Here is a 23,188-nt window from a genome sequence, read left to right as displayed (position 1 = left end):
AGTGAGTTTATTCTCTTTAATAAGGATTAACAAAGGAACAAGGCCAAAGGAGGTACAAATGAAACATTTGTGTGCAGAAACTTTTCTTGAAACGCTCAGATGGTTGCTACAATTATTGATTGTCAATTTAAAGAAATCGAAACCCCAAGTTTGTTCAAAAGTAAAAATGTATTTCTTGGGAAATTTAAGAATGGTAATTTTATTCCAGATCCATAATTACTAGGATAAAAGTACTCTCTTGGCTAAGACCAAGAGTTTGGGGCAGTACTCTGATACTGCATGCATACATTCCAACTTCATATTTCTACTTTGCAAAATGTACATGCATTTTGCAAAGAAAGTGCATACATTCCTCCCTTTTGGAAATGTGCTCAGATGCCTTCCAGTGTTGAGTTAACATGAATCAACACTCATGGTAATGAGTGTGCTGGCCATTACAATTCTGATACACAGTTATATGTTTTTGATGCTGCATTGAAAGCATCTGGGCCAATAGAGAGAGCAAATATGGAATACCTAAGGACAGACACCAGGTCTTCACCTTAATGAGCTTTCATTAATGTTGAAGTGGTAAATATTATGACCTAGAAGGATGTCATTTTCTTAAAGACACGTGGTTGAACACATGGTTGCCTCCTTGATCTCTAGAGCAACATGTATAATTTAACCAGCAAATACAGAGTAGACAAAAAAAGCATTAAAGCCCATTACAATCTTGAAAAACACCAAAACTTCAAGTACATGGAAAAGCATTGCAATCACGTATTCAGCTTTGTATTTTCTAATATATATCATAATTTAAAACTATATAAAGTCACTGACATAAAAGCAACTTCTCAAGTGTTACAGCTGAAAGCATGGCTTTGTGTTTGGCTTAATCATTTTTCTTTAACCAGTTTAATTTATAAAGCTCGTAATCTTGCCAGCAGGGCTTCAACTTCAGGAACTGATTCGCTTTTAGAAATAGAGCCACGAAGTTCCATTTCCTTTTTTCTGTTGCTTTCTGCATTACAGGCTTCCTTCTCGACTGCCTTGATCCTCCCTGTAGACTTATGAGTGTCTAGATTATAATTAAGCTCCTTCGCGACTGGAGTCCTGGTGGAGTTGCCATTGATACTGTGGTGTGGACGTGACCCTTCTGTCAACTGCACTTTCTGGTTTTCTACAGTAAGGAAAAAAGAAACAGGAAACTTGTCAGTGTGAAAGCCAAGGTCCAGGTATGTTATAAAACATGATTTAATTATTCAATAAATAAGTCCTCTTGGGCAGACTAAAAATAGCCAGTAGAAAGGCAGACATAAAGTAAATATGTCGAGGTTGAGAATCAATGGAATTATAGAAGACTATTGCTTATTTTCTTCTTTAATGTTGAAATAATGGTGACCAAGAAATTATCAGAGTTTTGTCTCATGCTTCATTCAGGATTTGGGTCAAAGACGAACAAAATGCAGAGGCTTTCCCTAACCATTTCAGGTGGGCCTTGTCTTGATCTTCCCCATCATTCTGTTCCTTCCCTCACAGCATCATGGCAAGCACATGTGCCCACTGGGTGTCTTTTCACTAGCATGTATGATCTACAAAACAACAGCAACTTTATTTTAAACACTGTGTAGTGTCAGTAGCTACAATAGCCCTGGGTAAACTGTGTTCAGTAAACACGCTGGGTTAATAAACAGTCTGCATAGATTATGACCCAACAGAAAATTAGTCCAACAAAAGAATTAGAACAAAAGTGAGGAGGATTATTCTAAGAATTTGAAAAAAAAGTCCATCAAAAGCAATAATGAAGCTGTCAGGCAAATTGTATTTCCTAGCCAACCATAATTAGATAATTTTGTCATAATGAAACTGAGTAGTATGTCCACATCTTCTCATATACCCATGCACACAAGAACACAAACATACAGGCAAGTGGTTGTGATCTTGACTCCATAATAGGCAGTGATTAAATGGCTGATTAATTTTCTCAAAGAGACCTAAAATTTCTTCTAATTAACTAACTCTCACATTTTACAGCCTTATGAGCGACTCTCTCACAGATCTCTAACTTTTAAAAAGCAGATGGCCTCAATATTCATGTAACCTTGAGCAGGGTTTGAAAATGGCTCCAACAAACTTGACATGACATTTAAAGTTTTTTGGTTATTCGCTGAGAGATGTTCCATTATCCCAATAGTAATGACTTTGGAGCGCAAGCAGTCACTCATGACAGTGTGTTTTATGTGAGCGCTGAAAATTCCAACCGAAAACAGCTTGTACATTAAAAGGTGGCTGCTGAAGATATTTACTGCACTGTCATTTCCTGACCAGGGGCTTCCAGTGATGGATGAGTATTTTACACAGTTTCTTGGACAATCTCTACAAATTTTAGAAGTATGATCAGCTTTTAGCTGTTGGAAGAAAATAAATACACTTTTCTTATCACTTTCTCTATCAGGTGGGCAATTGTTACTCAAAAATCAAAATCTAGCAAAGCAGCGATTTTTTCCTCTCCCTTAGAGGAGTTTATGTGCTGCAGCTCATAGCGCGCACTCTGTGCCTGCAGCAAAGAACACACAGGCCTGGTGGTTCTGCAGTTCCCATGGTCACATAAATTAATTTTATCTCGTATCCACCATCTTCCCCAAAAGGAGTGTGGAAAATGTATTTGTGGCTAAGTGCTGATTTTCACTCAGTGTACTGCCCATTCCCAAACCTTTCTATCATCCCTGGTCATCTGAGGTCTTGTACACTACTCCATCATGGGACTTCCTGGGCAGAGCTATTTAAAACCTTGGGTTGCTGAGATTACACTGGCAAGAATATGAATCTGGTAATAAAGAAAATAATGCATAAAGGTTCACAGCTTCTATAGCTATACACGGTCAAGGCCAATTCTGTATGTGGAAAAGTAAAAATAAAAAAATAACATGGGATTTTATGTAGACATGTTATGAAATGGATCATAGATAAATTCAATTCCCTTGAATCTCAGATTCGAATAATAAATCTCAAAAGTAGCTGTGGGGATAAAAGCCCACGGTCTGGGTGGCTACCGTATGGTGGCACTGTCCTACTTAGGGTCACTCTTGCTGTGATGACCCCATGACCAAAGCAGCTTGGGGAGAAAAGGGTTTATCTGGCTCACCGTTTCCCATCACTTTTCCCTACTGAAGGAAGTCAAGGCAGGAACTCAAACTGGAGGCCAGAGCCGGCCCAGAGGTTATGGAGTAGCACTGCTTACTGGCTTGCTCCTCACGGCTTGCTCAGCCTGCTTTCTTCTAGAACTCAGGACCACCAGCACAGGGTGGTTTTTTCTGTCAGTAATCAAGAAAATGCCCTACAGCTGAGTCTCATGGAGGCATTTTCTCAATTGAGGTTCCCTCTTTTCAATGACTCTAGCCTGTGTCAAGCTGACATAAAACCAGCCAGGGCACTTCCCCTTCCTTCTTTTTTCAAAACCTACAGGGGCTGCTCATCTGTCATCAGGATATAGGGTTTACGTGGCGGCTCTGCCCTGGCTTTCCAGTGCTTAGCAGAGAGGGCGGAAATACTATCTTATGAACATCCTGTATTTATTAAGCAGCCCATCAATTTACAAAGATTAAATTCACCACCATGTTACAGACTGAGGAGCAAAAGCAAAGAGAGGTTTGGCCATGTGCTTACGCTAATTATTAAGTCAGTGGCAGAAGCCAGACATGGTCTCAGGAGCAATGGAGCTGTCTTAGACAAAGCTGAACATTTTATTGCCACAGAAAAGTGCTAAGTAATTCAAAGCTGAGTTTCACAATAACTTTGTAAAGCAGAGAGATACAGACAGAACCTACCTTATCAGAGCACAGTCAAGGTAACAACACTATTCCTTTCTGTCCTAGTCTCAATTAAATTGATGACTGAATTCTAAGCATGACCTCAATCCATTGTAAAATCTGAATCCATTCATTCTCCCATTTTCCTAGGCAACCAGCTCAAACCCCTTCTTCTCTTTTCAAACCTCCAGCATGTCTATCCTCTCTCATTTGGTCCCTAGATACAAGTAACTAACTTCCAAAATGAAACTCCCACCAGAAGCTCCCCTTACCGTCCAGTATCTACCTATACTTTCCTTCATGTCAAGATGGATCAACATTTTGCCATCCTGAGAATAGTCTGGAAGCTCTCATTCCTGCTGTGTTATTGACAAGCCATCCATTTGGCAACTTCGCTCTCCCTACTGAAGTGTCAAGGTTTAGCTTTCCCATGATCATTCCTGTTCTTGCTAGTTTTATGTCAACGTGACACAAGTCGGAGTCATTTGAAAGGAGGGAACCTCAAATGAGATCCAGCTGTAGGGCATTTTTTAAAATTAACGATGCATGTGGGAGGGCCCAGCTCACTGTGTGTGGGGCCATCCTGGGCTGGTGATCCTGGCTTCTATAAGAGAGCAATCCAGTAAGCAGCCCCCTCCATTATACCCTCTGCATCAGCTCCTGCCTCCAGTTTCCTGCCCAGTTTGAGTTCCCGTCTTGGCTTGCTTCAATGATGGACCACAGTGTGGATAGGTAAGCCAAATAAACCCTTTCCTCCCAGATTCTTTGGGCATGGTGATTCATAGCAGCAACAGAAACATTAACTAAAACAATTCCCCTCAGCATCCAAGTTTGTTGTGATAACTCCAAAGTCGAGAAAGACATTTCTGTTTGCTTTCACTTCTGCCCCAGCTACACACTCAGTGCTTGGTTCCTTTGAAAGAAAAACCCTTTGAAGGAACCAGGTTCTTGTCTCTGTTCTTCTCACTCACGTTCCTCTTGAACCTGCACTCATCCTTTTGACATCTGACTCTTCTCAGTGAGCTCCTGTGAAAGTCTCAGGTGAACTGTGTGTTGAGAAAAAGAAGGACCACAGCTATTTGGGCATCTCTGCCCACCAAGCTACAGTTGAAATGTCCAGCACAGTCTGGGTGTCTCCTTTAGTGCTTTGGTGTCTGAACTTCTCTGGAGGCTAAGGTCAATAACAAGTGGGCCAATGCAGGCAAGAACAGTCAGATCCTTCTGAGAAACTCAAAATGGCCACGGGTTTGTCATTTGGAATGAGATGATAAGAGACAAGCATGGTGTTTGACACCTCCGTGGTTTCAGAGACAGTTTCATGGGAAGCCATGAGTAAGAAGGTGTGAAGAAGGCAGAAGTCAGCCTCCAGATCACTGAAAAATAGAAACGTGCTTGAAGTGCCTTAAGAGGAAGAGCTGGCAGCCCTGTTAGGAGTTCCAGATAACTTTTCACTCCCAGAACCCATATTCCCCTCTGTACCCTGACAGGCCATATCCTGGCCCTTACTTTCCATTTGCATTATAGTCTTAAATAGCTGTCAAACAACACAGGTGTCAGTTCTATAAGTTAGAGTGCATAGGTGTGCAGAGGCATAAGTAAAGTATAATTTGATGTGCAGTTGGATGTTTTTTTTTTTTTGGTTGCTTTTTTAGAGACAAGATTTCTGTCTTGGAACTAGCTCTTGTAGACCAGGCTAGCCTCGAACTCACAGAGATCCGCCTGCCTCTGCCTCCCGAGTGCTGGGATTGAAGGCGTGCGCCACCGCCACCCCGCTCAGTTAGATGGTTATAAATACAATATGGCACACTTGGACAATGGACTCAGTGACAGGTGAGGCTGGTGCTGGGATCAAAAGAGACGCGTTCTATTTATCCTCCACAGAAATCTTTGCCAACACACATTTTATACCGGATACTAAATGTACTAAGGCAAAGTAAGATTACTGCTTAATTTTCTAAAGGGAGTACTTTTGTACAATTTTATGAATCAAATCTCGTGCTTTCCTCTTTCCCCTTTAAGATATTACAATTGATGTCTGTGTATGATATGTCCAGGACTCCTGCCAATACTCAGGGCCTCTGGTAATGGCAGCACAGATAGGCAAAGAGCCAGCTACTGTGCTTAGTATCAAACTCCTAAAGGATCCAACCCATATACCCCATGTATTTGTGTGACCCTGGAAATAAGCAGGGCAAGAACACACAGCAGTTTACTTTAAACTAGGAAGACTCACTAATTCAATTTAACTCACCATATGATTCTTACTATAAGTGAATCAGGGAGCCCACCAGAGCTTTACTTCCCCCTGTGAATTAAAAGTTGTACTGGTGGAAAGCAAATTGATCTTAAACGCAGAGATCCCAGTGGACATAAACATAAGAATCAAAGCTGTAAATAATATCCAGTGTCGGGTTCCATATGGTGTTTGGCAGAATATAGATTTAAATGATAACAACATTCAAAAACTCCAACATCCTGAACTAACATTTCTATTGCTTCCCCAGAAACACAAAGACATGGGAATTTAGGAAAGATGCTGGTAATGCACGCACGCCACACACACACACACACACACACACAGAGGCACACACACACACACGTACACACACACACCACACACACACACATACACACACACACACACACACACACAATGTGGCACCTAAATGAGGAAGTATTTCAGTATTTCAGTCAAAAAACCTGGTGGACGACCCTTGGGGAAACCCTCTCTATTGCATCGAATACCAGCTACAGCTCAGAGAGGCTCCTTCCTTTAAATCAGTATCCCATCCTCCCTCACCCTGTGGTACTCATGGGCGCTGGCTTCTTAGGAGTGTTAGGAGTGCCAATTCTCCAATGAGAAATAAAATTGAGCTTCTACCTTTGCTGCCAATGGCAAGCCTGGCAGTTTTGACCCGAGGAGGAACGCAGAACGCTGGTGTCCCAACGTGACTTCAGTGACATTCAGTCTTCTGGAAATCTGGTGTCTTTTTACAGTTCCTTACCTTTGCTCTTAACTATTGCTTTGACCTACTAAGTAGCCGCGCTCTTTCACTTCAACAGCAGTTTTATTAGGGATGAGGAGTGAATAACCCATAAATACAATTTTTAAGGCACCACTGGGTATGCGCAATCGTAAAGTGTGTGACAAATAGATGTTTTTAATCTATGCGATAAGTAAAGGTAGTGCTGGCTGCCAGTAGTCAATATCTCTGGGGTTTCTTACTGTTGATAAACTGGTGCTATGAATAGTTGTCTCCCCTTAGCTTCATTTTGTTCTTTGACACATACATACATGTATATGTATATAATTTACAAATATATTTCTGATACATCTTTGTTTTTGATTTCTTTCAGAAATTTTTATTTAGATTGTATGTGTTCATGCATCGTGTGTGTGTGTGTGTGTGTGTGTGTGTGTGCACATGCATGTGTACCATGGAACACATGCAGAGGTCAGAGGGCAACATTTGGGATCTAAGTCTCTCCATTCACTTTTATGTGGGTTCTGGGGCTCAAGCTTAGGGCATTGGGAGTGAGCAGCAAGCAGTTTACCTGCTGTGCCATCTCATGGACCCCATGTATTTGAGTCTTATAAAAGCCCTTGTGAAAGAGGTGATATATTTATGTGTTTACCGCAGTTTACACTCAAAGATGAGGAGGCAGAGACTTCTGTCAGGCAGGGCTGGAAACAGAAGTCAAATCAGCGCAGCCCTGGTTGTCATTGTCTACTGTGATAATGCCCCTATACACATTGACCGAGTCACCCTCTTTATCTGACTCCTGCATGCTGGGATAACACAGTGCACTACTGTCTGTGGCGTTCTGTTTCATACATTTCTGGGCCTTCCACCTTCTCCACTGAACTCTCTTAAGCAAGAAAATCTCTGTGTTCATTTCTCACAAATAGGTCCTTGGGCTGCTTTTCTGCCCCTCCTGCTTTCTCTCGTCCAAGGCTCCAGCTCAATCATCTCTTTTCAGAAGATTATGGGTTTTGATTTCCACCCAAGAATAAAGCTTCCATGCAGTGCACCACGGCACCCGTACACATTTCAACAAAGCACTCTACCACAACTTCATGGTTGAGCATACATACCCAAACCAAACTCTCACATGCAAAGCGTCATCCTGTTCAGTCTAGCCCAGGGAGCCAGCTGTCACCTCTGCTTACTATCCTGTGCTTGCAGCTATCAAGGTCCACCATGCTTGTGATCAGTGATGTGTGGCTGGGTAGGCACTAAGTATTTGGAATACCGCCTGACAGGGAGTGGACGGTAACAATTTGATCAGTTGGCCCTGTGTTTTATGAGGAAAAGTTCTGAGAAATAGCAGGATGAGGTGGGACAGTATAGTTATTAACCACAAAATATACATTTGAAAGGTCTTTTAGATTTTTATTTTTGTGTGTGTCTTTTAGCCTCAATGACAAGCATTAACACCTCCATGCTATCAAGAAGAAACTGAGGTTAAGAGGTTGGTGTGCTGCCAAGCCCATACAGGTTTTGCCACTGGTTGTTGGAGAATTCCATTTAAATCTTAGAACCCCATGTTTTTGAAGGCCACAGTAAACACATACATAGAAAAGGAAAGGACACTTATTAAGCTAAAGCATATCAGGGAGACTGAATCTCTGTAGGCATCACTTGGGTGCTTCAATGGAAAATAACCAGTTAATTAAATACGTAGGAAGCTATTTTTCTGAAGTCATTTATAAGCATTCTCGGAGAATGTGCACTTTTAAGTAGTTCCCTTTGTTTATATTTTAGATATGTTCTAATTCCACATCAGATATTTCAAAAGCACAGATGTTTTTTTCTGAATGGGTAACTTGGGTATTTCTATTCCATTCCGTTTTGATTTATAGAAATCATGTCATGTTGAATTGTGTAATCTTTGGATTGGAAAGACCTTAGTTATTTGGCAGAACCATCTATCCAAAGTTTAAATTCCATTTGCTTAGCTTTGAAAATAGATGGCTTAAGATTGAAGATTTCCAGTCAGATCCTGAAAATCTCACAATCATAAGGCAATGGATTCCCCTCTGGGCAGCTCTGAAAAGACCACATATTTATTTGCTCAGCATTGGTTCTCATGAAATTTCTGTCACTGGCTCTACTGATCTCTTCTCCATCAAAAAAATTACGGCTCTGTTAAATAAAGGTAATTCCTTTTTCACCTACCAGTCTCCAAGTATTTGAAAGCAAACAAACAGACAAACAAACAAACACCAACCCATGAAGTGGAAATCTACAGAGACAGCTGAAACAAGCTTGTGGGAACTCATGAACTTTAGACTGACAGCTGTGTAGCCTCCAAGTGATTGAACTAGGCCCTGCATATGTGGGAGACAGTTGTATAGCTTGGTCTATCTGAGGGGCCCCTGACAGAAGAACCAGGAGCTAGCTTGTTGGAGCCCATTTCTCTAAGTTGGAATGCCAATTGACCTATGACATAATGTATCTAATTCTTGCTTTCTGGCTCCTTGAAGACCCAGCCTTGACTCCAAAATGGCACTATCAATAGAGGTATAATAAAAATCACGAATGGGCTATATATGCAAAATAACAATTTATCAAAGCTATAATGCGTACTGAAAAAATCAGGTTAAACTAAAATTAATTAATGAATATTATTTCCAACTGGAAGTGAAAAGCAGTAAGTTAACAAAACCTTTACCACGGCTTTTTTGGTTTTCAGTTGTTACAAATAAAATGTTATTTTGCATTTGTTGCATGCCTTGTTTCCAACTGGTACTATTTTAGGAGGAGGAGAGCTATCTCTGCAGCTGGCAGCTGCCCTGGTCCACACATAGACGCAGAGCTTCTAATGGTGGTGATCCTCTTGCAATGCTCTGGGGGCTGGAGATGTTCACAGAAAATATCTGTGAGGAGCAACAGTGTCTCAAGTTGGATTTGTACTGTAAGAAAGCTAATCATTGCCTACAGCAGTGGTTCTCAACCTTCCTAATGCTGCAACCCTTTAATAAAGTTCCTCAGGTTGCGGTAACCACCAACCATAAAATCGTTTTCATTGTTACTTTATAACTGTAACTTTGCTATTGTTATGAATTGCAATGTAAACATCTGTGTTTTCTGATGGTCTCAGGTGACCCCAAGGGGTCACAACCCACAGATTGAGAACCACTGGTCTATAGCCATACCACCTGAAAGTACCTGATCTTGGAGGATAAAGACTGCGCCTGGTTAGTATTTGGGTGGGAAAAACATAACAATTATAATTATTACTATTACAAAATTAGTGACAATAACAAAAGCCAAAATTAGTAACAGTAACAAAAGGAGTTTTTAAAGAATAAAGCTCAAATTTCAATAAGCCATATGCCAAAGGAAACCAATACTGTTCATTTATCCAAGCTTACTAAAAATACTTCTATAATGGATATGCCCCTATATAGAAATGCTAGTTTAGATGGTTAAAGAAAAAGTCACCCAAACCAAGATTTTTAGCTCACTTTTGCATGGACTAGTTAGTATGTAGCTTTGTAATATATTTACAAATTTTAAACTGATCTTAGTACATAATCAAACAGAAATGTGTTATTCAAACTTCATACAGAAATAAAGTGCAGATACCAATATATTCTTAATATTGAGAGGACAAACTTCCCCAATAACAATTTCTATGGAGTCATCAATAAAGAAGGAAACCTACTGATGGAATAGGTATTATTGTAGAATGTAATTTTATAAAAATATCTTGTATTCAAAGAGACTGAACTTCTGCTGGACCACACAGCCAAGATAATAACACACCTTGAGATCACTTAAGACTTAGGGGCAATCCTGCTGTACACTCAGCCCTTTAAAGATGAACCTGCCTATAAGAGAAGAGTGTAACAGCCAGCCTTACTCTGCTTTGGATTTTCCATGCAATCGGTTTTTACAACCTAAGGTAAAGTGTAGCTTTAACCTGAAATTAAATAGTCTCCCACGCCACTAACTGTGAGTAATCTAAGTGTGTTGTGGTAATCATTTGCGGTAGATATCCAACAGGCTGAAAAAAATCTTACACAATAAATATCCACCACAAATGTGGCAAAACCCATGTGGATATAAGTTGATGGTGTCTGCAGTTCTTGTTCCCTCTTCTGGGTCAGTTGGGATCAGGGAAATAACTTCTTTCCTTGAACAGAACTCTGTTAGAAATTTCTGTAATCTGTCTTTCATTCTATTCCTACATAATGCTTTCTGTGTTGTTCAATAAGCACAGAGAAAAGCCCTTTATATAGGGACAGACCATCAAACGTAGGGCAGTCACATACAACGGACAGGTCACAGATAGGCCAGTAACCTCTAACTACAGGCTGATGGGAGCCACAGTGAGAAAAGCGGAGCATGCAAATTAAAACGTGGGTTTGCTCTTGGCCAAATTAATCCAAGAGGAAGAGCTACACTCTCACCCCTTAATGTGACAGCAGTGTTATTTTTAACGTGTTATTATCTATAACGTACATTATAAAGGGAGAAGCAGTGGCGTTGAAGAAAGCAACACTCCAGTGTGCAGTGTTTGACTGTGATTGTCTCTTGTGTACAGACAGCTACACATTCTTGGAAACCTGGGTTTTGTGAATGAGAAAACAGACAAAGGCCAGAAATTAAAATCATACTCACAAAACTTGAATTCTAATACGGACATGTCTTCTGCCGCGACAGTCTACGAGATGACATTTTTATCTAGCCTTCTAAACTCCAAGAGGCCATGTTGCCACTTAGGGATTTTGTTTCCCTTCATTGTTGTGCAGACCACGGAAGATAGAAGTATCTGATTTACTAAACACAATTCGCCTTTGCAAATAAAGTTGGTTTTTCTTGTTTGACATTGTATTTGTCAGAGCAGGACGTATGCCAGGGTAAGGGTTAGCTTTGGGAAAAGCTGATAGACTGGTCTGTTTTGATTGTCCTCTTCATGGCTCAGTAGTGTTATCTTTCCCCCAATCAATGGTACTAAGTTCAATTATACAAACTTGTACCATTTTTAAAAAACCACCACCACCATCAACAACAACAACAATAACAACAACAAAACTGGTACTGTTTTGAAGAGTTCAGACTCATACACTTCAATAAAAGGGGTGGAATACAGAATCTGAATTGACCTGTAGCTGTGACCTAAAAGGCTGCAGCTCAGGCCAGACTACTCTTCCCACCTCCTCATTCCAGCATGAAAGAGGACAGTAAATCTCTCAGGTCACCTTCCTCAACCTCCATTGTTACAGACTTACAGGTACTGCCCTTCTCCCTAAAGGACAATTTTGCAAGGTAACCTCAGAAAAAATGCTGGTTTATTCTGAATTTCTCTGAGCTCATACCCCACATAGACTGCCCTATGACCAAAACAGATAAAAAAAATCTAGCAAACACCTTGAGCACAGACTATTCTACTCCAAAGGTAAGACTGGTTTTACAGGTAACTCTGATGATAGCCATTGTTCTAAAATCTCACTTCATGTTTTTTGCTGTTAAAGTCTGCATCGCTGTCTCCCCTTAACAGGACCTTGTGTGACATCTTTAAGGAAAAACATTAACAGGTAATAAATAAAACAGGTAATACAGTAGAAAGAATCATTGAATCCAGAGAAATGTTCAAAAGCTTTAAGTCATCTGAGAGATGGAGGGAGAACATAGCTGAGGGTAAATGCAAATGTAACTCATTTCTAGAACTGTCGTACAGACCCGCGGCTCTGGGTGCTGCACTATCCCTGGTGCTTAAAGCACTGTCTGACTTCTGACTGGGCTGAGTGAAAAAATACAGACCTTCATTTTAAAGATGAGCTTTTTTTTGATCAGCAAAATAACGGAGGCAATGAGGACCTTTCTTAGAAGCTGCTCCTTTTTAATGAGGAAATCAGCAAAAGGAATAGGTCAATGTCACTTCAGTTATTTTTGTGCAAATAAAATACCCAGTTTGGTTTCTATAAAACTCCAGGCTGCACTGGGATCTCTGAAAATTGCTGTAAACCGCTCATTTTTAATGCTTCCTTGTCTGCGTCTGTGCTTTCTAAGACTCCATGGACACACAAACAGATCGGACCACACAATTCCCTCCTTCCATTTACTGCTATAGATTCCTGCCTCGGGCTCTTCTTGCCAGCAGGGACTGTTAACTCAAAGCCCTGCTTCCACTCTCTTCCTGGGGCTTGGGAACACCTCCTGTCTCTATGGTAACACAAAACACAAAGCATCAGAAATGTACTGTACACTGGGCAGGAAAAAAATCAGAGTACAGTACTCTTGGTAACAGTGGAGAAGGTGCTGACAGCAGGCGGACAGACAAGGAGGAAAGGATGGATCACTGTCCTTTGTCCCACTCATCAGACAGTTGCCCGGAAGAGCTACACATGCTAGTATGGAAGAGACCTTGGAGTCTACGGAACTGTATAGTCCACGTGGTATTTGAAATGAAGAAGAATGTACTGGGGAGCCACAATAGTCATACATTCCTAGGAATTCACAGTTCATTTAACTACTGACAGAAGTAAGTTCTCTGTCAAATAAGCCCCCACATTTACACATTATGAAAGACATTCACACTGACATCTAATAAATACATCCTAAATACTTTCAAATACATTACAGCCAGCATCAAGAGTCACTAATCTATATACAACAGTTCTAAAAATGAGCTTAGATTTACCTTCAGCTATGTTCTCCCTCCATATCAATTAATTAAAGCTGTTGAGCATTTTTCTGGATTTAATGATTGTATTTTCTACTATATTACCTCTTATTTCATACCTGTTAATATTTTTGCTTAAGACTTCAAGCAAGTTCCTGTTAAGGGTTCAGGGAGACAAATATACAAAGAAGAAAAACTTACAAAGGATTACAGTGTGACACACTTTAAATATAATACAAAAGATGAAGCTCACAGAGCAAAAGACTTTCTTTAATGTTTGCCACAGTTAAATATTTCTGTCTTTTGAAGTAGGACATTGTAATAAATGCATATCTATTATTTTATTGGTTTGAATAACCAGAAGGGTCAGATCTCTAAATTACTGGTTCATTTTAATCTATTTCCTAGTCATAGACAGCATTTTTTTTTTTTTTTTTTTTTTTGGTTTTGCGAGACAGGGTTTCTCTGTAGCTTTGGAGCCTGTCCTGGAACTAGCTCTTGTAGACCAGGCTGGTCTCGAACTCACAGAGATCCGCCTGCCTCTGCCTCCCGAGTACTGGGATTAAAGGCGTGCGCCACCGCCGCCCGGCATAGACAGCATTTTTTAAAAGTTTGTCTTGGGTACATGTCAACATATATGAGGAGTATTAAGGAAACCAACTTGAATATACTTAAGAATTCCCCACATTTACACATTATGAGAGACGTTCACATTGATGTCTAATAGGTACACTCTAAATACTTTCAAAACACTTCATGCAAGTCTCTGCAACACTGCTTGGCACTGCAACTAGACGCTGACTAGGAGCAGGAGGTCTCCCGAGGATGTGTGGAGACTGCTTGGCTATGGGACACAACACAGGGTGGCTGCTCCATTTCCGGTACCTGCCCTCACAGTGGAACAAAGCTGGCTCTGTGTGCACCCTCTGAGACCGCCCTCTAACAAAGTGGAGCTTCAGGGAAGCTAATTTTACTTGTAAAACTCTTACTTTAGAAGCTCACATTTCCTTCCCTAGTCTCTCTCTTCTTAAAAACACCCAGTAAACTAAGATGTAGCTACAGTTATAGCCACTAGAGGTCAGCCAGTTACACCTGTCACTAATGGATTTTAGTGGGCATAGTCAGATCTGGAGTAACTTTTGGCGATTTTATCAGCATGAAACAAGCATTCCTTTACAGGACATTGCTAAACCACACACGGCAGCATGTTTGCTGATTAATTTGTTTCTAGAGCGCTTTTGGCATGAGACTACTTTCCTATATTGGCTTTCATTTTATCTAGAAGAGAAAAAAGAAAACATTGTGATGACTGGGTCCTTGCAATGAATGGAATCTCAGAAAATAAGAAGGCTACAAGAGCTGAGCACAGAAGCAATGCCTGCGGTTTTACCAAGGCCACTTGGTAATGGAACCTTAGTGAATTGCCCACTCCGTCATTTCATTCCTCAAACACCCTGAATATTTCCTCCAGGTACAGACAAATCTTATGCATTTACAGACCTATATGTTAAAGAGTAATTACAATGGGTAAAGCCACTCATCTGCATAGTGAGATTTACTACAGGATACACCAAATCCAAGTTAATGACACAATTATGAACTATATAACAGAGCCCACAGAAAGCTTACATTTAGCAAAGTATAGTTTCAACACAATCATATCCACTTTTTCAACGTCTTATCAATAAAACGACCACAGGCATCTCCCTCATTATGTTTTTAAAAAGTTGGCAATAAAAATGATGCTAAGGAACTCAAGTACTCATTCAGTGCCAGTGGGTACACATGTACGTGGTGCCATATTTGGATTCCTTACACAGCCGAATAACGTCTGAGGCAGGAGATTTGAAGTGTGTAGAAACTTTCCCAGGCATGGGGAAGTGCCAAATTCCTGGCTCCAAACCGTAGTGCTGCTGTTTAAATAACATTTATGACAGGAAGTGTGGAAGATGAGGCAGGCAGCCCTAGTGCTAGGAATCAAGAGGGAACTATGAGACTCTTCAGTTTTACCCACACTCTTCCTGACAAATGCTCTCAGACTCTATTGCGCTCTCCAGTGAGAGACAACCAGGACGACTTATTTCCGGGGATTGTGCTCGAACTGTGCCGAGTACTATCTGTTCCTGTCTGTGGAGCTGTCACTCACAGAAGTAGCAATCCCACGGTTCGCATTTGCTAGTGCAGGAGAGAACACTCAGTGGCATTCCAGCATGTAATATTTTATGTTCATAAGTACTCTTTGTGTCAAATGGAAGGTTCAGAGTTATAAATTCACTTTCTAATGTTTCAAATCAAGTGAGATAATCACAAAAGCCTTGGTTTATTTTAAATGCTTTAGCCTAATGTTTTCTCACTAGTAATCAATGCTGGACGAAACTCCTTTTAAGGAGATGATGCAATTTCTTAAATCATTTTATTTGTATTCATCCAATCAGCCTTTCTGATCAGCTAGTATCTCTGAAATTTCACCAATATTCCCCCCTGATGCCCGAGCTGCCACCTGTCCCTGCCCTGTCGCTGGATTTTGCGCTCATGTTCATGTCTTGATCTGCCTGCCACATGTTCAGTAACAAGAACACAGGCTATTCGGAGTCTGTTGTCTTTCTGTCCCTTGTGGTATTAAAAACAGAAGTCTTCATGGTTCTATGTTATAGATAAGAACACAATATGGAGAGTATGCTTTTGATCATTTATCAGACTATACAGTGCCTATGCACCTAAGCTGACCTTGGTGTCAGGAGCACAGTGTACAACAAACGGGCCTGGTCCTTGCCTCTAGCGAGTCACCAATCTAACCACATCTATACGGTGTATCCTCTGAGATACCTGCCTATGCCTTGCAGCATACACCAGAGGAACAGCTAGCACACAACAGTGCTGAAGCTTTGATTATGCCCTTTTCTGAGATAGGAACTTTCTATGCAACCCAGCCTGCCTCAAACTCCACAGGATCCTCTCTGCCTCTACCTCCTGAGTACTGGAATTTCTGGTATGTGCCACCACATGTGCCTCTATGCCTTTAATTATAAGCACTAACTATAAAAATGCTTTATTAAGTGTGACTTATTTTATTCTTTTTGACAAAAGTCAGGATCTGTGTCTCTTAATAATAACACAGAAGTTTAAGTACTGTGTGTTAGAGTTCACAGGAAAGGAAACTCACAGGGCAGAGGCATTTGCAGAGGAAGTGGTGGCTGAAGGGGACTGTAAGAAGTAGATGGTGAGGATTAAATAGAAGAATCTAAGGAGAGCTAACGAGGTAGCATATCCCTCATTCAAACACAGTTGGAGGAAAAGCATGCAGGTATGAAGTATCCGAATCTAGACCAGTTTATCCAGGATGAACTGGACAGGACTGGAAGAATATGTAATGAACTCAGAGTTCTGAGTCCTGACTCTGAGCTCCAGACCTGGTTGAGAATCCTGTCTCACTGAAGTCTTCTTCTTCTCCTGATACCAGTGCCACAAAAATAATGGTGGAAAAAAGGCTCAGACTTAGCATTTTACCTTTACTCTCGCTCAGTGGCCCACTACTTGACAGTTAGGAACAGGGAAGAAGTACACACAAAGCAGCCCTGAGAAAGCCTCCTTAAATCCAGGCTCTCTGTTTACTCCCAAGTCTCCCCTTCTTTCCTAAGGAATCCCAAACAGGAGATATACTTAAATGTGTCCTCTACCATCTTCTGTGAAGGAAGCTTTCAGCTTGCTGGTGACAATGTTACCCCGCTATGCTGTGTGAGCTAGGCATGACAAGGGTCTTTCAGCTCGCTGGTGACAATGTTGCCCCGGCTATGCTGTGTGAGCTAGGCATGACAAGGGTCTTTCCTTGTGTTGCCCAGTTTGTTTCACAGAGGACATGAGGCTGTTAGCAGCCTATGGCATAGGAAAAATAAAGCAAGCAAGCAAGCAAGCAAACAACCAAACCAAACCAACCAACCAGCAAACAAACGAACAAACAAGACTGGGAGCCTAGCTATTCTTTGTGAAACCATGGACAGCATTCTTGGTGTGCTGCTGGGACTGGCTGGCTCCCTTTGGAAGCTGAGGGCTCCCAGGGTCTCCTCCAGCAAATTGAAAGCCTTTTACTGGAGGTGAGGCTGGCTTTATCTCACCCCCTGCTGTCTTGATAGAGTTGGTTTTAACTGAGCTTACTGCCACGGAACAACCTTTTCATTTATCAAGCAGTATGCTTATTGATTTGTTTGGTCTTTGGTTTTACATGAAAGAAAACAACAACAACAAAATTTCCTCTGGCTCATCCTCTTAGCTGCAAACTCTACACCCGTGACTACAGAAGCACAGGTTCTGTGAAAAGCTATAGGCGACGTTGTGACCCTTCCTCTCAGTTGTCACGTAATTCCTACATCCTCCATGAATTCTTACTTCAATTAGACTACGCCTTTCCGCCTTTCTTTTCTAAAATGAACAAACAAAACCTGATCAAGCAGATCAAAGGGTTTCCACATAAGTGTTTTCAAATGTACAAATGCACCCACTATGCAAATATAAAGCACTGCTAGGAATCCTCTCACAGAGCTTGCCAGCCACTTCCTTGCACCTCTTCTGATGGTTACACAGACAGACAGTAAGAAGAGCTCTGAAGGACACATGGTTCCCAGTTAAAACAGAACTACTGACTCTCAGATTATTCAATCAAGATATAGCTCTAAACGTACTTAAAAAAAGGAAGACAATTTCATTTCTAAGTCTTTCAATGCATATTTTTTTAGGAAACTGGTGTATGCTTACATGTATTATCATTAGACTCATAGCTACAGTGATAAATTCTGAGATATGTATTTATGAGCTAATCTGACGGGAATAGGGAATAGGGTGGGTGGATATCCAAACTCTGAATGACAGATCTGGTGGGAATGGCAGCTGTAATGTTCATGAATTACAGCTCATCATCATTTAAAGTTATCTGACAGCTTCCTGATAAAGCACAATTACAGAAATATCAAGCTTGAGGATTTTAAGGGTCTAGACTTATTAAGGCAAAAAAGAGCCACGGAGAGCGTTTTGGGGGCTGGAGGATGGAAAGGAGACTTCCTTTTCTTAGAGATTGAGGCACAATTCACATTCTCCTAAATGTTGGTGACTTGTAAACAACTTCCTTCCATTCTCAGGAGTGAGTGAGCCACATTTGTGATAGATTCTTCCTTCCTTCCTTCCTTCCTTCCTTCCTTCCTTCCTTCCTTCCTTCCTTCCTTCCCTCCCTCCCTCTCTCTCTCCCTCCCTCCCTCCCTAAACACATTGCATTCATAAATAAAGTACAAATGAAGACATAAACAAGAACTATCCAATGAAAGCTTTTGTTTGAGTAAATTGCAATGCTCTTGCTCTTGTATTTTTGCAATTTCCCAAGCATTTCGCTAGTTTGGCTATTTACTAAATAGGTCTCATGAGAGCAGGCATGTGGACAGAGCATCACATGTAGTGCCAGCTGTATCCTCCTGGGAGGTGGTGACCAACAAGAAAACTGAGTCTATGAAGTTAAAATGGATTACTCTAGTGACAGGAGTGGGAAATTGCAGAGGATCAATGGCTGCAATCACTATGTAGAGGTAACTGGTTAACATGAGTGACTGTCAGCTGTGATGGAAGGATGACATTGTTGTTAGTTATGTGGATAAATAAGCATCAGGTCATATTTAAAAACCTGTACTCCAAAAAATTGGAACATCTAAAAGAAATGAACAATTTTCTCAATAGATACCTCTTACCAAAGTTAAAGCAAAATCAAAACTACTTATACAAATTTATAACCCTTAAGGAAATAAAAGCAGTCATTAAAAGTCTCCCAACCAAAAAAAGCCCAAGGCCAGATGGTTTTAGTGTAGAATTCTACTAGATTTCCAAAAAAGACTTAATACCAAACTCTTCAAATTATTCTACAAAATACAATCAAAATGTTAAATTCATTTTATGAGGACACAGACACCTTTATATCCAAACCACACAAAGATTAAACAAAGAAAGAATTACAAACCAATTTTGTTCATGAACATTGATTAACAATACTCAGTGAAATACTGGTAAACTGAATCCAAGAACACATCAAAGGAACATCCACCATGATCAAATAGGCTTCATCCCAGAGATGCAGGAATGGTTCAACCTATAAAAATCTGTCAATGTAATCCATCATATAAATAAACTGAAAGAAAAGATGAAAAACCCAGCATGATCATCTGATTAGATGATAAAAAGCCTTGACAAAATCCAACTCCCCTTCATGACAAAAGTCTTAGATCAGGGATACAAGGAACATACCTAAACATAATAAAGGCAATTTATAGCAAGCCTTTATCCAACATCAAATTAAGTGGAGAGAAACGCAAAGTAATTCCACAAAACCATGAACTAGGCTGTCCTCTCTCTCCATATCCATTCACTACATAGTACTCGAAGTTCCAGCTAGAGCTGTAACACAACTAAAAGAGATCAAGGGGATACAAATTGGAAAGGAAGGAGTCAAAGTATGGCTATTTGCAGATGATCTGACAGTAGACATAAGCAACTCCCAAAATTCTATCAGGGAACTCCTACAATTGATAAACACCTTCAATGAAGTGGCCGGATAAAGAGTAACTCAAAAAACTCAGTAGCCCTCTTATACACAAATGCCAAAAGGGCTGAGGAAAAAAAATCAAGGAAATATCACCCTTCACAGTAGTCACAGATAATATAAAATATCTTTGGGTAACTCTAACCAAGCAAGTGAAAGACTTGTACAAACAACTTCAAGTTTTTGAAGACAGACATTGGAGAAGATATCAGAAAATGGAAAGATATCCCATGCTCATGAATCAGTAGGATCAACATAGGAAAAACGCGCATTTTTACCAAAAGCTACCTACACATTCAACACAACCTCCACGAAAATTACAACACAATTCTTTACAGACCTTGAAAGGACAATACTCACCTTCATATGGAAAAGCAAAAAACTCAAGATAGCTAAAGCAAGCCTGTACAATAAAAGAGCTTCTGGAGTTATCACTATCCCTGATTTCAAGCTTCACTATAGAGTTATAGTGATAAAAAACTCATGGTACTGCCATAAAAACAGAGAGGTTGGTCAATGGAATTGAACAAAAACCAAGGTGTACACCCACATACCCATACACTAGTTTTTAATAAAGAATCCAGAAATATACAATGGAGAAAAGAAAGCATCTTCAACAAATAGTGGTGGTCTAATTGGATGCCAGCATTTAGAAGACTGCAGATAGAGTCATATCTATTACCCTGCACAAAACTCAAGTCCAAGTGAATCAAAGACCTTAATGTAAAACCAGATACACTGAACCTGGTAGAAGAAAAAGTGGGAGAATAGCCTTAAATACATTGGCACAGGTGACAACTTCCTGAACAGAACAGTAATCATGTAGGCACTAAGATCACATGAAACTGAAAAGCTTCTGTAAGGCAAAGGACATCAGCAAATCAAATAATCCAATTAAATAAAATGGGGGTACAGATCTAAACAGGGAATTCTCAACAGAGGGATCTCAAATGGCCTAAAAACACTTAAAGAAATGTTCAACATCCTTAGCTGTCTGGGAAGTACAAATCAAAATGACTTTGAGATTCTGTCTTACACCTGTCAGATTGGGTAAGATCAAAATACACAAGAGATAGCTCATGCTATCCAGGATGTGGAGCATGGAGAACATTACACCATTGTTGCTGGGAGTGTAAACTTGTACAGCCATTTTGGAAATCAGTATGGTGGTTTCTCATAAAATTGGGAATTGATATATATTAAGACCTATACCATTCTTGGGCATATACCCTAAGGACGTTCCATCCTATCACAAGGACAGTTGCTCAAATATTTTAACATCTTCTTTATTTGTAAGAGCCAGAAACTGGAAACAGCATAGATGTCCCTAAACTTAAGAATGGATAAAGAAAATGTGGTACATTTACACAAAAGAATATTATTACTCAGCTGTTAAATAAATGGCATCATGAAATTTTCACGGAAATGGATGGAACTAGGAAAAAAAATCATCCTGGGTGAGGTAACCCAAACCCAGAAAGAGAAACATGGTTTGGACACACTTATAAGTGGATATTACCTGTAAAGGGTAATCATTCTGTGGTTTACAGACCCAGAGAGGATAAATAACAAGGGCTCAGATCCACAGTCAAGTATTAGGTGGAGCTTGGGGAAGCCTGCAGAAGAGGGGGAGGAAGTACTGTAGGAGCTTGGAGGGGGTCAAGGACACTACAAGAACATCGGTCTGACTAGGTCCTTGGCATATATATTATGGTTGTTAGCTTGTGATTCTTTGGGGATTCCTAACAGTGGGGACTGTTTCTAACTCTATGCCTGCTTTTGGGACCCGTTTCCTCTCATGAGGTTGCCTCATACAGCCTCGGTATGAGGTATTTGTCTAGTCTTATTATAACTTGATACACCATGTTCAGTTAATATCCGTAGGAGGAGCTCTCTGAAGGGAAAGGTAGACGTGGGGGTGGGTGGAGTAAGTATGAGGGAGAGAGTGGGAGAAGAAACTTTGGGATGTAATATATGGGGGCAAGGTGTTGGAGAGCAACGTCCTAGAGCTACAGGAGACCTAAGTATAACTTAGTAGGTTCGTAATATAAGTGTAAAGAAGGGTCAAGAAATGAGTTTTGCTGATTATAAATCTCATTTCTGTATGTAACCTTTCCGAGGGGTGATAAACGCAGATAAGTGTCAAAGGAAGTGTCTCCTTTGTTCTTGTGTGATAAATTCAAGCTTATATTCAAAGTTAATACTTCATTTGCCAAAAGTTGAAAATCACCGAACTAGATGTAGTACTCTGGCTTTATGCCACGGTTGCTGAGCCATTTCTCAGAAAAAAAAAATTGCTTGGTGTTGTTTAAAATCTTTTCTCCATTCTAAAGTTCTGCAATAGTATATTTAAAAATGATAATAAAATAACGTGATTAACATTTAATGGTAAAATTTTCATGGGAGATGTAGAATAGCCCCCCAAACAGGAAGCTCAATCACTAGTGCTTTTGAAACACAGGAAAAGTCCCAACTGTTTTTCCCAGTTATGGTTGCAGGCAGTTCTCTCTAAACTGCAGGCTTTACTTAGGATCTGAGAGATGCCACAGAGCTCTTTAAAAAAAATCTTATAGTGGAAGAATAACAACACAAATAGTATCTATTTGCATCTACACTCCATTTGAGAAGTAAAGCCCACAGGTGGCGTCAGACAGAGACTTCTGGGCTCTAAGGGAACAAGCAGGGAAGCACTTCAGGCTTTTCTTGATTTAACAGTATTTAATAAACTCAAGGATCTTCTCCCACTGAGCTAAAGCATAAAAATGTGCTCCCTGACAAACAAGGCCTTCACTTTTTAACCTACTCATCACACACACACACACACACACACACACACACACACACACACACACACACTTACTTCGCTATAAAAAGATACTCTCTGAGTTCCTTTGGGCGAGAGGTATAGAAAGGCTTGCAGATGATCAGGCTGCCTTTCATAGCTCATGTCTGAGAGTTTACTTTACAGAGACAGGATGAGCATAGCCTAAAGCAGATCCCATCATCACACACTGTCAGGCTAAAGCACGAGTGCCAAAGAGCTGCAGAAAGAGCCTTCTGGAGCAGAGCAGGCACCAACAGAGCAGAGCACACAGCAAAGCCCGAACTTTCATGAGCATGAGCGAGTGATGGTGTAGACACTAGAGTCAGCTTTCGAGCGAGGGGATGCTCGGGGGTCCCTGTAAAGGCG

At 40.5% G+C, this 23,188-nt stretch overlaps 1 protein-coding gene across 1 annotated transcript in view; it reads right to left on the bottom strand.

The window, feature by feature from the left end:
• Positions 1 to 902: 902 nt before the first annotated feature.
• The window catches only part of Diaph3 (diaphanous related formin 3), a 449,862-nt gene continuing 427,576 nt past the window's right edge, over positions 903 to 23,188 (bottom strand). The window contains exon 28 of the mRNA XM_038310273.1: positions 903 to 1,162. Coding sequence (XP_038166201.1) covers positions 903 to 1,162 — 260 coding nt within the window. The remainder of the gene's footprint in view (positions 1,163 to 23,188) is intronic.

This window comes from Arvicola amphibius, chromosome 13 (assembly GCF_903992535.2).
Source record: "Arvicola amphibius chromosome 13, mArvAmp1.2, whole genome shotgun sequence".
In the NCBI taxonomy this organism is placed as follows: domain Eukaryota; kingdom Metazoa; phylum Chordata; class Mammalia; order Rodentia; family Cricetidae; genus Arvicola; species Arvicola amphibius.
The sequence above is the reverse complement of the archived record's forward strand: the minus strand, read 5'-3'. Positions and strand labels throughout refer to the sequence as shown.